General features: G+C 43.3%; 2 protein-coding genes and 1 gene segment (V, D, J or C); 2 read left to right on the forward strand and 1 right to left on the reverse strand.

The window, feature by feature from the left end:
- The window catches only part of Tedc1 (tubulin epsilon and delta complex 1), a 520,546-nt gene that overhangs the window by 164,641 nt on the left and 339,421 nt on the right, over window positions 1–16,484 (reverse strand). The window lies entirely within an intron of this gene.
- The window catches only part of LOC142835324 (Ig mu chain C region-like), a 248,437-nt gene that overhangs the window by 151,451 nt on the left and 80,502 nt on the right, over window positions 1–16,484 (forward strand).
- LOC142835190 (disintegrin and metalloproteinase domain-containing protein 21-like) lies at window positions 10,682–12,964 on the forward strand. The gene has a single exon (XM_075948505.1). The coding sequence runs from the start codon at window positions 10,682–10,684 to the stop codon at window positions 12,962–12,964; it is 2,283 nt and encodes a 760-aa protein (XP_075804620.1).

The following is a 16,484-nucleotide window of genomic DNA, read 5'->3' on the forward strand; positions in this document are numbered from 1 at the left end:
TGAAAAAGCATGGGATAAAACTGGACTCTCTGAACATGGCAAACAATGAGGGCTGATGAGAAGCCAAGGACAATGGCACGGGGTTTTGACCCTACTTCATGTTCTGGCTCTGTGGGAGCCTAGCCAGTTTGGATGTTCACCTTCCTAGACATGGACGGAGGGGGGCGGACCTTGGACTTTCCACTGGGCAGGGAACCCTGACTGCTCTATGGACTGGAGAGGGAGGGGGAGAGGCGTTTAGGGGAGGGGGAGAAGGGTGGGAGGAGGGGGAGGGAAATGGGAGGCTGGGAGGAGGCAGGTACTTTTTTTTCTTTTCTCAATAAAAAAATTAAAATAAATAAAAATTTAAAAAAATCTAAAAATCAATACAAAAAAAAAAAACTTGCACCGAGGCATCCAGTGCTCAGGTTGTGACACAAGCTCTGCCCACAGGTGAAACCCATCATGTCCACTGCTCATCAAGAAGGCTCTGAGGCCCTGAGAGGACTTTGAACAAGTTAGTATCACAGCGGGTATGACTGGAACTACCACTCTAAGAAAAGCAGTGGCCAGAACTCAGCCCGCGGATCCAGACTCTGCCTGGCTATGTGCTAAACCCAACCACTTACCTGCCCTTGAGTGTCTGCATTCCTTGGTAACTCAAGGGAAACATCTTCTCCACATTTCCAGTAACAAAAGCTCTTCCTTCCAGTTTGTGTTTTTGGTGTCATGGTGTCCCAGGGACTGTGGTGTGTCTGTTGTTCCTGCAGGCTTTACTGCATGTCAATGGCTCACACCTGGAGTCGCCTGCCCACAGTCATGGTGGTAGCAGCGGGCTGATCCTGCCTTCCTGTAGCGTCTCCCCTAGTAGAGTCCAGTAGCAATGTCTGGTGGTTCTTGGTGAGCTGTCCTGCTCTCCAGTCAGACAGAGTCTGTTTGCTGCATCTGAGCTCCACAACCTGGACAATCGGTGCATGTCTGCCTTTCAGCTTACCCTACTGATTCTCTTTAGTGATGTCGGCACTAACTTTTAAAAGAACTATTATATGGTATTGAAGCAGGACTGAGAACATTGCCTAGTAGTCTAGCATTTACCTGTCATGCACATGGCCCTTGGTTCAATAAACAGCAGTCAGTCACACAGTGCTAAAGTAGGTTTCATAGGTGGTATATTAATATAAATAGTTTGTGGACAAAGAATAGATACTCCACACACAAGTACTCCTGGGCACTGCCTGCCAGATAACCTGCAGAGTCCCTTGCTATTCCTACACTATGTCAAAGCTCAATCTGGCTTGCTTCTCTCTCTTTACTTGTAACGTGGTATGATCCACAGCTTCCCCTTTTCTGATGCAATGCATGTTCTTTGGTCTATCCTTCTATATATCCCTGTATGGGAAATCTCAGGACAGAAGGTATTTTCACAGTTTGCTTGGCAGATATTACTTAAGGACCCAGTTCTTCTATGGTTTAGGGGTGTCAGGGTCTGGGCCACTGTGAAAGCAGAGAACCTGATTTTTTTGCAATAATCGTACTGTAACAAAGTCTACCCCCCCCAAAGGCTCACATGCTTGGTGTTGTCTTTGGGTACATGGCTTGGCTTAGGAACAGATCTGCAGTAGAGATGCTGTTGCTTCTGATATGCTTTGACTCAGAGATGAAGGACTCAGGCCTCTGTGAGAGGCCATCCTGGTCAGTTCCTGCTGCTCTTGGGACTGAATCTTGATCTACAAGAGGGAACTCCTATTGGGATAGACAAACTTATCTCTCTCATACCACTTTGGTATCTGACAGGGCTCTTGGATGGGGTTTTCTTACTAATGCCTGGGGTGGGGACTTTGTGCCTCTCTCCAACTCAAATTTGTCCCACATATAGTCATTCAGTGTCCATGTTCCCAAATTGTCCAGAAAGGTTTAGTTCCCTCCTCCCCAATCTAGTATTTAATAGTAGCAGTCATACTCAGTATTTCCCTCAGCTAGGACTTGGTAGTAACACAGGCTAAGTGAATATAGAGATGTCAGATTTCAATTCTCTTTTCCAATTGTGGGCCAGGTGATCACACATCTCCTTTTGAGTCCTGGATTGGTGAGTGACTGTCTAGGCACTCAGTGACACAGAAGCCTAGTTTCAGAATCTATTTCTTCTGAGGGCTGATTTTATTTCTTTGAAGACTTTAGGCCTACACAGATGTCTGGTTGTCTTGGAGTCCTGTGCCTGCATTTTCCCACATGACTACTGTTTAAAAGTAGTTATGGAGGATTGTAATACCCGACACCAGGATTCTGAATTCTTATGGAGTGCAAGGGACACAGAACTCCTGTCCTGATGTGGCCTTGTGAAGGGGAGTATGGGGCCCACAAAGATTCTCTTAAGACATAGGAGACATAGATATTACAGATGAGAATTCATAGTTTAAAGCATCTTCAACAGGCTTGTCAAGAGTAGGAGTTAGGTATCATCTGGTGGTCAATTCTCTGACTTCACAGGTTGGTTTCAGCAACTGAGATGTCCTGGGAAATAGCATAAAACAAGCTTCACATCCTTGAAAGCTGTGTACCTAAACTGCTGAGTTGAACTCAGTCAAGAGACGCTCTTCTAAAAGGTTCTGCATATCTCTGCCTTTCTGTGCAGCAACTGGAGACAGTTGCTGAAACCTCAGAGATGACCTGGTAAGCCAAGCTTAGAGTAGGGGATGCACCAGCGCTTCCATGGGAATAGCTGGGAAATGTTAGTAGTGTCAGTGGCTTATTGGGAATTATTAACAAATTTACTTTCGGTTCAAGTGGCCATGTTTGAGGAGTAAATTGAAGATTCTTGAGGCTGCACTGTTGGAAACAAGGGGACATATTTTTAGAGACTAAGAGGGTACTTGGAGGACATGACACGCTTCAGCTCCTGCTTGCCCACTCCTCTTCTGTAGTATGGAAGCAGAGGAAAAACTATCAAAACATCTGTTTATGGCAGATTGATTTGGGACCATGGGTCAACAGAGAGCCCATTACAGGTGAGGGTTTGTGGCTGTGGATGAGACAGGGCTTGAATCACTGAGAAGACATGAGGATCTGGAAGACTAGAGTCTACGTGGGACAGAGGCACATGAGGAGCACAAATGGGGAGGCTCTTTCCAAACAGACTTGGCAGGGAGCCTGCTGTCTTTGAATGCCACAAGGACATGTTCACCGGAAGCTGGAAATGGAACAGTGATAGCGTTGGGTTAGTACTGAGTGTTTGAAGCCATCATGAAAACTCAGTCCCTTTATTTTCACCAGTAACTGCAGTCATCTACAATCCACCCCACAACATATTTGAACACTTGTGCTGTAGATATCAGAGGTCAGGGATTGGAACAGAACTGTATAAATATTTAACATTTTCTGTCTCTGTCCCTTTCCCTCCTCTCATCTCTCACCTTTCTCTGCCTGTTTTATGTCACTTAAACCTGAGAGTCCACTTGGTTGGGCGGTGCCAATTCTCTGGGTTTGTCTAGGCAGATCTTGCAAAGATGTATCTGGTCACAAGGAGACATCTGAGATCTGCTCTGTAGTCTGTGCTCTGTAATCTGCTGATGTGATCTGCCTTTGCGATCTGACTCCAAGGTGCTCTGACCAACCACGTGGTTGGGCCTGGGGTAGTAGTGTAGGGTGACTTGAGATGTTGGCTCTAGCAATCCCTAGTTGAGTAGATAACCCATCAATGTAGTGATATGTAGTGATGAGGAAAGCAGCTCTGCTTTTCATCCCACGTGGTTCCCACATGATTAGCTTTACACCCAAAATAACAACACACAAATTGTATTCATTTAAACACTGCCTGGCCCATTAACTCTAGCCTCTTACTGTCTAACTCTCAAATCTTGATTAACCCATTTCTATTAATGTGTTTAGCACCACGAGTTGGTGTTTTTCCAGAAAGATTCTAACCTATGTCCATGTTTGGCTGGAGCTTCATGGTGACTGCCTCACTTGGCTCTCTTTCTCCCAGCATTCTGTTCTTCTTCCCCGCCTACCTATGTTCTGACCTATCAGGTCAAGCAGTTTTCTTTATTAACCATTTAAAGTAACACATAGACAGATGACCCTCCTACATCAGTGCTTGTGCTTGGTGGGGTCATATGCCCACACAGGACATGGAAATCCAGCCTGGTGATATAGACCCTTAGAGTAATGATAAGGTAGTCATGAGTCTTGAGAGGCTTTTCCCAAATTGGTGACCAGTGATAGAGTACATAATCTCTTTCTCCATAATTCATGAGCAAGCATTCAGCTTCTGTTACTACAACCTGACACAGGTGCAGTCACTTCCTTCAGCACTCCTTAAAGAGCCACCAGGTGACATTAGGTGTAGTGATGCTGGTGGCCACATTGGGAAGCAGAGGTTTATTTATGAGCTCCGGTTGGTTAGTAGGATAGAGGCTGGTGTTGGGAAGGTACAATGTGGCCCCAGTCATTCTGAGGTGGATTATCTGCAGTGGATTATCTGCAGTGAAAGGAGATAAAAAAATTTTTGAGAGGAGGTAATTCAATAAAACCCAATGTTATCCTCAAATTTATAAGATAGCTGCTGCTGTTGAACTTACCTCTGTGACTATAGGTTTTGTCCATGTATCTGAGCCAGGGCTTTTCGGGGACACTGTGGTGATGTTAGTCTGTTCTCACTTTCTTTAATGAGCTTTTTGAAGGAACCAAGAGGCTGATTTTCCTTCTACAAAAATAAAAGATGTGAATGCACTAATGATAAACAAGGGGGAGGTGTGTGACATACTTCTTAGATATTCACAGCAAGGGTGGGTACTGCTATTCCCCACTGAGAACTGATCAGCCTGTGAGCCTGAAGAAATCCCAATGGCAAAGAATGGAATATACTGCCCCTCCCTTCTGCCTCCCCTCTTTGGGACCATACCATTTCCCAGCTCAGCCTATTTGGGCACTGGCACCAAGTCATGAGTGCAACCGGGTGGGCAGGAGTCCCTTTGTTTCGATGACCTGCCTGCAGCAAGCAAGGTAGGCCTTTTGTTTGCAAGCTGCCTGGCCAGCAAGGAGACCTGATCTCACTACCAGAAGATATGTCAGTGGGGTGAGTGAGTTGCTGACCTGCGGCAGCAGCCTGGAGACAGAGCCCAGATATTCCTCATTGCCCTATACTTCCTAGTCTTCCTGCGGGGGCTATTAACCCCAGATACTGCCTCTCTCTTCCTCTCCCAACCAGCTTGCATCCAGAAATCCCCTACCTTCTGCCTCCCCTCTTTGGGCCCATAAGAGCCCCCAACTCAGCCTGTTTGGGTGCTGGGACCAAGTTGAGTGCGACCAGGCCAGTGAGAGTACTAGTGTTTCAATAGCCTACCTGCAGCTAGGTAGGCCTTTTGTTTGCGAGCTCCCTGGCCAGCAGGAGACCTGATCCTATAAAAGAAGACCCATAGGGGAGCATTAGGAGGAAGAGATGGGCAGGGGCTAATGCAAGAATTCCTCCAACAATCTGAAAAACAACATGAAATCTCCAGAACCCAGCGAACTTACAACAGGAGGACTTGAACACCTTAATCAAGAAGAAGTAGAAAAAATTGACTTTATAAAAGTTATAGAGGCCCTTAAACAGGAGGTGAAAAACTCCATTAAAGAAATGGATGAGAAGAATAACAAAAAGTTTGAAGAATTGAGTAAATCCATGAATGATATCCTAGGAAACCAATGAACAACAATCAAACAGATAATGGAAACTGAAAAGGAGGCAAGGAAGAAAACACAAACCGAGGGAAGGCTGGAGATGGAAAATCTGGGTAAATGAACAGAAACAACAGAGACAAGTATGTAGTAATAGGAGCGGCGGCGGGGCTGCGTCCCCAAAACCCCAGACACCTGCCTGGCTAGCTTATGCCCCGAAATAATTACACAGACACTGTATTCATTTAAACACTGCTTTGGCCCATTCCTATCTAGCCTCTTCTAGGCTAATTCTCACATATTAATTTAGCCCATTTCTAATCATCTGTGTAGCGCCCCTAGGTGCGCTTACCGGGAAGATTCTAGCCTAAGTCCATCCTGGGTCGGAGCTTCATCACGTGCGTCTGCCTGGAGCAGGTATCATGGCGTCTCTCTGAAGGCGTCTGCTCTGGAGAGGAGAGCTGTCGAGTCTGACCTCACTTCCTCTTCCTCCCGGCATTCTGTTCTGTTTACTCCACCCACCTAAGGGTGGGTCAATCCAATGGGCCTAGCAGTTTCTTTATTGCTTAGCCAATGAAATTAACAGATTGATATATGACACTCCCACATCACAACAGAATACAAGAGATAGAAGAAAGAATCTCAGACACTGAAGCTACAATAGAGAAAATAAATGCACTGATCAAAGAAAACAGCAAATCCAACAAATCCTCATCTCAAAACATTCAGGAAATATCGGACAAAATAAAAAGAGCAAACCTAAGATAATAGGGGTAGAAGAAAGAGAAGAAGTACAACTCAACGGTCCAGAAAATATATTAAATAAAATTATAGAAGAAAACTTTCCCAAGCTAAAGAAAGATATTCCTATGAAGGTTCAAGAAACATACAGAACACCGAATAGACTGGATCAAAAAAACTCCCCTCGCCATATAATAATCAAAACACAAAGCATACAGAATAAAGAAAGAAGAATTAGAGCTGCAAAGAAAAAAGGTTAAGTAAGCTATAAAGGTAAACTTATCAGACTTACACCTGACTTCTCTATGGAAACAATGAAAGCCAGAAGGTCATGGATAGATGTACTGCAAAAAACAAAACACTCATGAACATCGATACAAAATTTCTAAAAAACAATACTGACAAACCGAATCCAAGAACACATTAGAAAAATTATACATTATGATCAAGTAGGCTTACTCCCAGAGATGCAGGGCTGGTTCAACATATGAAAATCTATCAATGTAATCCATCATATAAATAAACTGAATGAAATAAACCATATGATCATTTCATTAGATGCTGAAAAAATCATTTAACAAAATTCAACACCACTTTATGTTAAAGGTCTTGGAGAGATTAGGGATACAAGGGTCATACCTAAATATAATAAAAGCTATTTACAGAAGGCTGACAGCTAACATCAAATTAAATGGAGAGAAACTCAAAGCCATCCCACTAAATTCAGGAACAAGACAAGGCTGTCCATTCTCTCCATACCTTTTCAATATAATGCTTGAAGTTCCAGCAATAGCAATAAGACAACATAAGGGTATCAAGGGGATTCTACTTGGAAAGAAGAAGTTAAACTTTCATTATTTGCATATGATATGGTAATGTACATAAGCGACCCCAAAAACTCCAGCAAAGAACTCCTACAGCTGATAAACACCTTTAGTAACGTGGCAGGATACATGATAAACTCCAAAAAATCAGTTGCCCTCCTATACACTAAGGATAAGGATGCAGAGAGGGAATTCAGAGAAGCATCACCTTTCATCATAGCCACAAATAGCATAAAATATCTTGGGGTAACTCTAACCAAGGAAGTGAAAGACCTATTTCACAAGAACTTTAAGTCTTTGAAGAAATAAATTGAAGAGGATACCAGAAAATGGAAGGTTCTCCCTTGTTCTGGATTGGGAGGATCAACATAGTAAAAATGGCAATACTACCAAAGGCAATTTATAGATTCAATGCAATCCCCATCAAGGTCCCATCAAATCTTCACAGATCTTGAGAGGACAATATTCAACTTTATATGGAAGAACAAAAAACCCAGAATAGCCCAAACAATCTTATACAATAAAGGATCTTCTGGAGGCATTACCATCTCTGACTTCAAACTGTATTACAGAGCTACAGTATTGAAAGCAGCTTGGTATTGGCATAAAAACAGAGAAGTTGACCAATGGAATTGTATAGAAGACCCAGATTTTAAACCTCAATCTTATGAACACCTGATTTTCGATAAAGGAGCTAAAAGTATACAATGTAGAAAGAAAGTATCTTCAACAAATGGTGCTGGCATAACTGGATGTCAACCTGTAGAAGAATGAAAATAGATCCATATCTATCACCATGCACAAAACTCAAGTCCAAATCGATTAAAGACCTCAATATCAATCTGAACACAGTGAACCTGATAGAAGAGAAAGTGGGAAGTACTCTACAACATATGGAGATCGCTTCCTACAGCATCACAGACATTACAGGCATCATTGAATAAATGGGACCTCCTGAAACTGAGAAGCTTCTGTAAAGCAAAGGACACTGTCACTAAGACAAAAAGGCAACCTACTGACTGGGATAAAATCTTCACCAACCCTGCAACAGACAAAGGTCTGATCTCCAAAATATATAAAGAAATCAAGAATTAGACGTTAAAATGCTAATTAACCTAATTAAAAAATGGGACACTGAACTGAACAGAGAATTCTCAACAGAAGAAGTTCAAATGGCCAAAAGACACTTATGGTCATGTTCAAACACCTTAGCGATCAGGGAAATGCAAATCAAAACAACTTTGAGATACCATCTTACACCTGTAAGAATGGTTAAAATAAAAAACACCAATGATAGCCTTTGCTGGTGAGGTTGTGGATTAAGGGGTACACTCATTAATTGCTGGTGGGAATGCAAACTTGTGCAACCACTTCAGAAATCAGTGTGGCGGTTTCTCAGGAAATTCAGGATCAACTTACCCCAGGACCTATCAATACCACTCTTGGGAATGTACCCAAGAGATGCCCTATCATACAACAAAAGCATTTGTTCAACTATGTTCATAGCAGTATTATTTGTAATAGTCAGAACCTGGAAACAACCTAGATGCCCTTCCATGGAAGAATGGATGAAGAAAGTGTGGTAGTACTCAGCGGTAAAAAACAATGACATCTTGAATTTTGCATGCAAATGGATGGAAATAGAAAATACTATCCTGAGTGAGGTATCCCAGACCCAAAAAGATGAACATGGGATGTACTCACTCATAATTGGTTTCTAGCCGTAAATAAAGGACATTGAGCCTATAATTCGTGATCCTAGAGAAGCTAAGTAAGAAAGTGAATGCAAAGAAAAACATAGTTATCCACCTGGATATTGGTAGTAGACAAGATTGCCAGGCGAAAATTGGGAACTTGGGGGAGGGGTGGGATGGTGGTTATTGGAATAGGGGAGAGAAAAGTAAAAAAGGGAGGATGGGGAGAGCTTGGGGCAATGGATGGTTGTGATAAAGGAAGGGTGGATATGGGAGTAGGGTGGTATATTTCTTAATTAAGGGAGCCATCTTAGGGTCGGCAAGAGACCTGACTCTAGAGGGCTCTCGGGTGTCCATGGAGATGACCCCAGCTAGTTCCTTGGGCAGCTGAGGAGAGGGAACCTGGGGTGGCCCTATCCTATAGCCATACTGATAAATATCTTGCATATCACCGTGGAACCTTCATCTGGCGATGCATAGGGATAGAAACAGAGACCCACATTGGAGCACTGGACTGAGCTCCCAAGGCCCAAATGAGGAGCAGAAGGAGGGAGAACATGAGCAAGGAAGTCAGGACCTTGATTGATGCACCCACCCACTAAGACGGTGTGGCTGATCTTTTGGGAGCTCACCAAGGCCACCTGGACTGTGATTGAAAAAGCATGGGATAAAACCGGACTCTCTGAACATGGCAGACAATGAGGGCTGCTGAGAAGCCAAGGACAATGGCACTGGGTTTTGATCCTACTGCTTGCACTGGCTTTGTGGGAGCCTAAGCTATTTGAATGCTCACCTTACTAGACCTGGATGGAGTGGGGAGGACCTTGGACTTCCCACAGGTCAGGGAACCTTGACTGCTCTTTGGACTGGAGAGGGAGGGGGAGAGAAGTCTGGGGGAATGGGGGAAGAGAAATGGGAGGCGGGGAGGAGGCAGAAATTTTTCAAAAAAGAATGGAATATACTATGGGTTGGAGGTGACCAACTGGTAGAACTCAGACAAGGTAAGGGATAAATCATGTTCACAAGAGACTGAATTTATAAAATTTCTAGAGATCAGATATATGACAGATAGAACTCTCAGGTTGAAAGTTATTACCATAACAGGTCTCCTTCCAAGGAATGACCACATCTGAGGAAATATTGTACCACTGGGGACAGCCTTGAAAACATTGGCTTGGAAACAAGAGCAGCACCCAGAATGTACAGCATTGGAGAAAATCCATCATGTGGAAATCTCAACACTCTCAAGGAATATCCAAAAAGTTTAACCCATTATAAATACCTTATCTACAAACTCAAATGAAAATATTTTTGAATAATAAAAAAACCACTGTTAAAAGGCTAATTAATGTCCACAGTATTTACCCACAACATCAAAAAATGTGAGAAATAGGAGGCAAAATAAAAAGAGAATTTTAATTCTAGAAACAGACCCAGAGTAACATTGGTTACAAATACATTCAGATGACTGAAAATGTGTTCATGATATTTGTATGTCAGGAAATATCAGAAAGGATTGAGACTGTCCAGAGGAGACACTCTGGCTTCTTCTGCCTTTTCTCTCCCAGGTGAACTTGTAGATGTTGCTTTTGACCCTATTTCACCTCAACCTCAGCTAACATTTCCTGACTCACTCCTGCCACACCCAGTAACTGTTACCTAACTCCTCAAGTTGCCTGGGTAACCAGCAGGGCTGGGAGCCTGAAGAAGCCCTTTGTCCACTACCAGTGTCTCCCATGCCAGGCAGTAGCCACAACTGAGAGTTTTAGCCTAGCTTCATCCAGGATGTTATCTCTGAGCTGGGGCATGAGGCTGGTAGAAAGACCAGTGATCCCCAGGGCCCCACTCTTGCTGGTTGCACTCTGGGTGTTGGTCCTGGCTCCCAGCCAGGGTTTTCAAGGCCCTCCCACCTGGCGTTACATCTCATCGGAGGTGGTCATTCCTCGGAAGCAGATCTACCATGGTAAGGGATTTCAAGCACCAGGACGGCTCTCCTACAGCTTGCGTTTTAGGGGCCAGAGACATATCATCCACCTGCGAAGAAAGACACTTATTTGGCCCAGACACTTGCTGCTGACAACTCAAGATGACCAAGGAGCTTTACAGATGGATTACCCTTATTTTCCTGTAGATTGTTACTATATTGGCTACCTGGAGGGGATCCCTCAATCGACGGTCACTTTGGATACTTGCTATGGGGGCCTGGATGGGGTCATGATGTTGGATGACCTTGCCTATGAAATCAAACCCCTCAATGATTCACACAGGTTTGAGCACCTTATTTCACAGATAGTAGCTGATTCTGCTGCAGTGGGGTCTATGAACCAATGGAAGCACTTGGATCAGAGCACGGGCCCCTCTTTATCTAGACCAAATTCCAATGTGGCTCCCAGAATGTCTAGTAGAGACTACGCTTCACATCCAGCTGCTATAAAAGGTCATATGTTAGCAACCCTCAAGGTACATGTTGTAACCCAAAATGTTACAAGGACTACCCATTATTTGTTTTCACTAGCCAGTTTAATGGACAGCTATCTAAAGAACATTCATTTGCGGTACTATGTTTTTCTCTTTACTGTGTTTAACTACAGGGATCCAGTTGAGAGCATTTCATGGGGCACAAAAAGATGTGGTGCGTTTAACAAATACTATCAGGACAATTTTTATATGACATTTAGGCCTGATGATGCAAACATCATTAATCAACATGGGCCAACTGAAGAAGATGGAGATCCAGCAACGCATTCTGTATGTACTCAAGAAGGTTTAGGCTGTATTGGTAAAAATGACCGATACTATGTATTTGTGTCTGTTGTGTTAAGCAATCGTGTTGGGAGGAAACTGGGTCTCAATTTTGATGATGAGACTTACTGTTATTGCCAGAGAAGGGCCACCTGCATTATGTTCAGGAGTCCTCTGCTAACTGATACTTTCAGCAATTGTTCCCTTGCAGAGCTAAATGAAATACTCAGTACCCCCGGTAAGATGCCTTGCCTTTTCTATGACTATCACACTTATTATAATAGAACAATATCCTATGATTTTTGTGGAAACTACAAAATAGATAAAGGTGAGCAATGTGATTGTGGCTCATTTAAAGAATGTTATGCAAATTCCTGCTGTAAGCCAAACTGCAGATTCACACCAGGTAGCATTTGTGATAAAGAATCATGCTGTGTAAACTGCACCTACAGTCCTTCTGGGACACTTTGCAGAAGTATCCAGAACATATGTGATCTTCCCGAGTACTGTAATGGGAGTAAACTCACTTGCCCAACAGACTTTTATCTGCAAGATGGAACACCATGCTCAGAAGAGGGGTATTGCTATAAAGGAAACTGCACCGATCGCAATATACATTGCAAGGAAATCTTTGGTGTAAGTGCCCGCGCAGGAAGTAAAGGGTGCTATGACATCAATAAGGAAAGCTATAGATTTGGACATTGTTGGAGAAGACAAGAAAGCCTCATATTCACAGCTTGTGCCGATAAGGATAAGATGTGTGGAAGGTTGCAGTGTACGAATGTCACCTTCCTTCCACACTTGCAGGAACACGTTTCATTCCATCAGTCAGTTATTTCTGGGTTTTCCTGTTTTGGGCTCGATGAGCATCGAGCAACAGAATCAACAGATGTTGGACGTGTGAGATATGGTACTCCCTGTTCCCAAACTAATTTCTGTGATCGAGGATCTTGCAATGGATCTTTAGGTAAACTGGATTACGACTGCACCCCAGAAAAGTGCAATTTCAGAGGAGTATGCAATAACCATCGGAACTGCCATTGTCATGTGGGTTGGGACCCTCCAAACTGCATAGGAGATGGACCTGGAGGGAGTGTAGACAGTGGACCCCTTCCGCTTAAAATGCGCACGATAAGACAGAGACAACAACCAGTGGTATATTTAAGAATAATCTTTGGTCGTATTTATGTCTTCATAGGCTCACTCCTCTTTGGGGTGGCCTTTCGTGTAGCAATGATTAAGCTTATCAAGCCTGAAGACTTGCAAACTGCTTTATTTCGTGGGCATGGACATGGGCATACTCCTGGACCCAGTATGCCAAAGTAAAAATGAGTTAGCCTCCTGGATCCTGTAATATAAAGAGAATGAAAAGAAAATACATATGCCTTAAAGAGAAAAATAAAACCTCAATTCCACAGTTCTGAAGAGCTTGGGTCTATTTTTGGGAACACAGGAGGTGTTCGATTCTGATACCACCTGTCTTTGATAGGTTGCTGAGGCTCACACTGGAATACATCTTTCAAAATTACAAATTGGTGTCTTTTGTAATGTTGGTAAGTTGTTTGGAGCTGCACCTAGCTTGCTCCTTTGTTGGTCAGAGGAGACCTTGAGCCAGGAACCCTCTAGGTCCTGAACTTAGGTCTTTGGGCTAAGGATTAATGGGAGTTGTCTACATCTCGTTTAAGAACGTATCTAGGATGGTACTATAAAATGTGGTTCCTGAGCTCTGACCCTTTCCCACTCCTTATCACCATGTTGTCAGTGGTCCTCTCTCCTCCAGCTTGTGGATAGGATTTTCAGTGGCCGAGCTTAGAGGAATGGAGGGAGCAAGGCAGACTTGGGATCCAGGTGAGGAAGTTGTATAGGAGCCCAGAAGCATCATGCCATACGAAGCCAGGGAACTGATGTTTAGAACATCACCATTAACACAGATCTATGACTCACTAAGTGTACTACCCACCCCTTATGGACACAGACTTTCCAGGGCCCCACTGCCAGAACATTGCCGAGAACCCAGTCTGGTGGAAGGGTAATGCTGAGTCTCGGGAAGGAAGGTTCTGAGAGCACAGGGCAGATGCTGGTAGCCGTGCCAGAGAAGCAGCAGGTGGCTATTGAAGTCCAGGTGTCAGCCCATCATGAGGAGAATCCCTGATGGGTGAAACTTAGTTAGGCAAGGCCTGGAGACCAGAGTCTCCAGAATGTCTTTTTCTTCTGCTGTGCTTGCAAGTGTTTGCCGCTGCAGTCGTTCTCTGGTATCTGGCATGGTGGGAACGGCCGTGAGGAGATCTCCACTGCCTGCAATATAGTGTGTTTATCTCATGGGGACATCCCATCCTACTGGGCATTGCATGTGTTTGCCGCTGCAGTCATTCTCTGGTATCTGGCATGGTGTGAACGGCCGTGAGGAGATCTCCACTGCCTGCAATATAGTGTGTTTATCTCATGGGGACATCCCATCCTACTGGGCATTTTTACCAGTGGATTTTTATGAAGATGATCTCTTAATATCCTGTATTTTCTTATTGATAATTATGTTAGTTTAAATAGAGTTTAATGATAAAAGATAAAACAAAGAAATGTCACACAGCTAGAACACATGAGTTTCCTTGAGGAGCCAAAAAGGCTGTGTCTTGGTTTAATGTTTAAGAAAAACACATTGTCTTAGTAACTCGACTAGTTTAAATTCCACTAATCTTAAAATTGCAAGACTTGTTCACAGGTTTCAGAGAGCATTGAAGCTGAAACAATGCTTTGTAGAAAATTTAAAGTTAGACTAAGATGTTTTGGCAAATAGCTTCGAGGTGTAACCCTAGAAGGCAATCTAGAGTTTTATCAAGGCACACAGCTGAATGTGGAACTTATTACAATCAGGGAATAAGAACAGGGAAGCCCAATTATCATTAGTTGATATATTTTTTTGCTAGGATTGATGACCAAAGAGCATGATTAATTCTTTATATATTTTTGCCCTTAATTTCCTGATGTAAAAAAAAAACTATTGATGAGTAGGTATGCACCCTAGAGATCAAAAGTAGATTTGAATAATTCTTTTTCATATAAAAGTTTAGATTTGTGAGTTCTTTAAGATTTCTTCTAAGCTTACCTTTCAAAATAAGTAGTAAAGTGATTGGTCCTTTCATTGTAACTGCAAAATTCAGATTGCCAGTAAAAGAATATTTTGCTTGCTTACACACTGCTTATCTATAAGAAGTTGATTGGGTATGAATGTATGTGGGTTCTTGGGATAATTTGATTTGTTTTTTACTTGCAATACGTAAAATGTTAAATCATGTAAGGGCTATGAAAATGCTTTTTTTTTACTTTATTCATTATAACAATTCATTTGAATTGTTATAGACTGTATCCAGGCTTTGTCCTTAAGACTGATAACCACAGTCCTTTAGTGGGAAATCATCTGTCCTGGAATGTGTAGAGGTTTCCTTTACAGCTGTGAGAGCACCCCAGATGTTGACACAGTCCCCATTTACAGTTTCTAGGAGAAGTTGGACACTCAGTGGATTTGTGAGAATGAAGGGACCTGCCCTCCTTGCCTGCTTCACCCTACCGTCTGTTGCAAATTCGCAGAGATGTGGCATTTTATGTGTGTGGGATAAATAGCAGTCTTCTGTGAACTGCTAAGGTGCCTCCTGGAAACTTGGTGCCTGTGATCCCTAGAATGTCACCTCCTTCTTGAGAGGACTAGTGGAAAAAGCATTGCTGTGACATTTGGTCAGGGTTTATGCAGACAACTGGAAGTAGAAAGGGGGAGCTTTTGCTGGTCTGTGTTCCACCCCAGAGAAGAAGCAGCAGTGTCAAACTCACTTCCTTGAGTGATGAGTTTTCACTCCCTGAAAGACTCCAATGGTTTTCAGAAATCCTAAGCCTTCTGGTAAGAGCTCTGATCAGTAGGCTATGGTGTGAGTCCAGGAAACGTGGTGAATTGACTTCAGTTCCCTCTGGGGTAGCTCATCCCTGCTGCATTACAGAGCCGAGTCAGGTCTTACATGATGTATTAGTTTCATTTCTGCTGCTGTAATAGAACACAGTGATCCAAAGCAACTTTGTTTTTGTGGATGTACCCAGAAGAAGAGTCCATAACTGTGGTGAAGAAAGGTTCTATGGTTCAGCCGAAAAGTGTGGGATGGGTCTTTGCTGTTTTGACCACAACAGTATCAGCTTTTAGATACTGAAATGCTTTTTGGGAGTAAGCAACACTTTAATCATTCTCTACTTGTAGTGATATCTCATTTGTATTTTAATAATGCTTGCCTGAGTTCAGAGAGTAAAATAGCCCCTCTGATCAGGCTTGCAGATCAGGCAGTGCTGACACACACATTGAATCCCAGTAGACACACTAGTTTGCCACAGAAATCAGGTGATAGTGATGCATAACTAATCTTAGCACTAGAGTATAAGACAAGAGGATACAGCTTTCAGACACAGTCACATCTGAGATCCCTGGAGGCAGGATTGCCTTTTCAGACTGAGGTAGAGGTAAGAGCAGTGCCAGAGGCTGACTGTTTTGCTTTTTTTGTTGTTGTTGTTGTTTTTGTTTTTCGAGACAGGGTTTCTCTGTAGCTTTGGTGCCTGTCCTGGAACTAGCTCTTGTAGACCAGGCTGGCCTCGAACTCCCAGAGATCCGCCTGCCTCTGCCTCCCGAGTACTGAGATTAAAGTTGTGCGCCACCACCGCCCGGCTCTCCGAGATTTTATGAATTGTGCATCATTTCTTCTCTGCCACATCTCTTCCCAAATTGAAAGTTTAGCGGGGTGGGTTCTCGTCCTTCCTTTTGTTCCAGAGCAGAGCAGGCCTCCCCTTTGTGGTCCCTACCTCCTTAAAGCTACAG

The sequence above is a fragment of the Microtus pennsylvanicus genome, chromosome 14 (assembly GCF_037038515.1).
Source record: "Microtus pennsylvanicus isolate mMicPen1 chromosome 14, mMicPen1.hap1, whole genome shotgun sequence".
In the NCBI taxonomy this organism is placed as follows: domain Eukaryota; kingdom Metazoa; phylum Chordata; class Mammalia; order Rodentia; family Cricetidae; genus Microtus; species Microtus pennsylvanicus.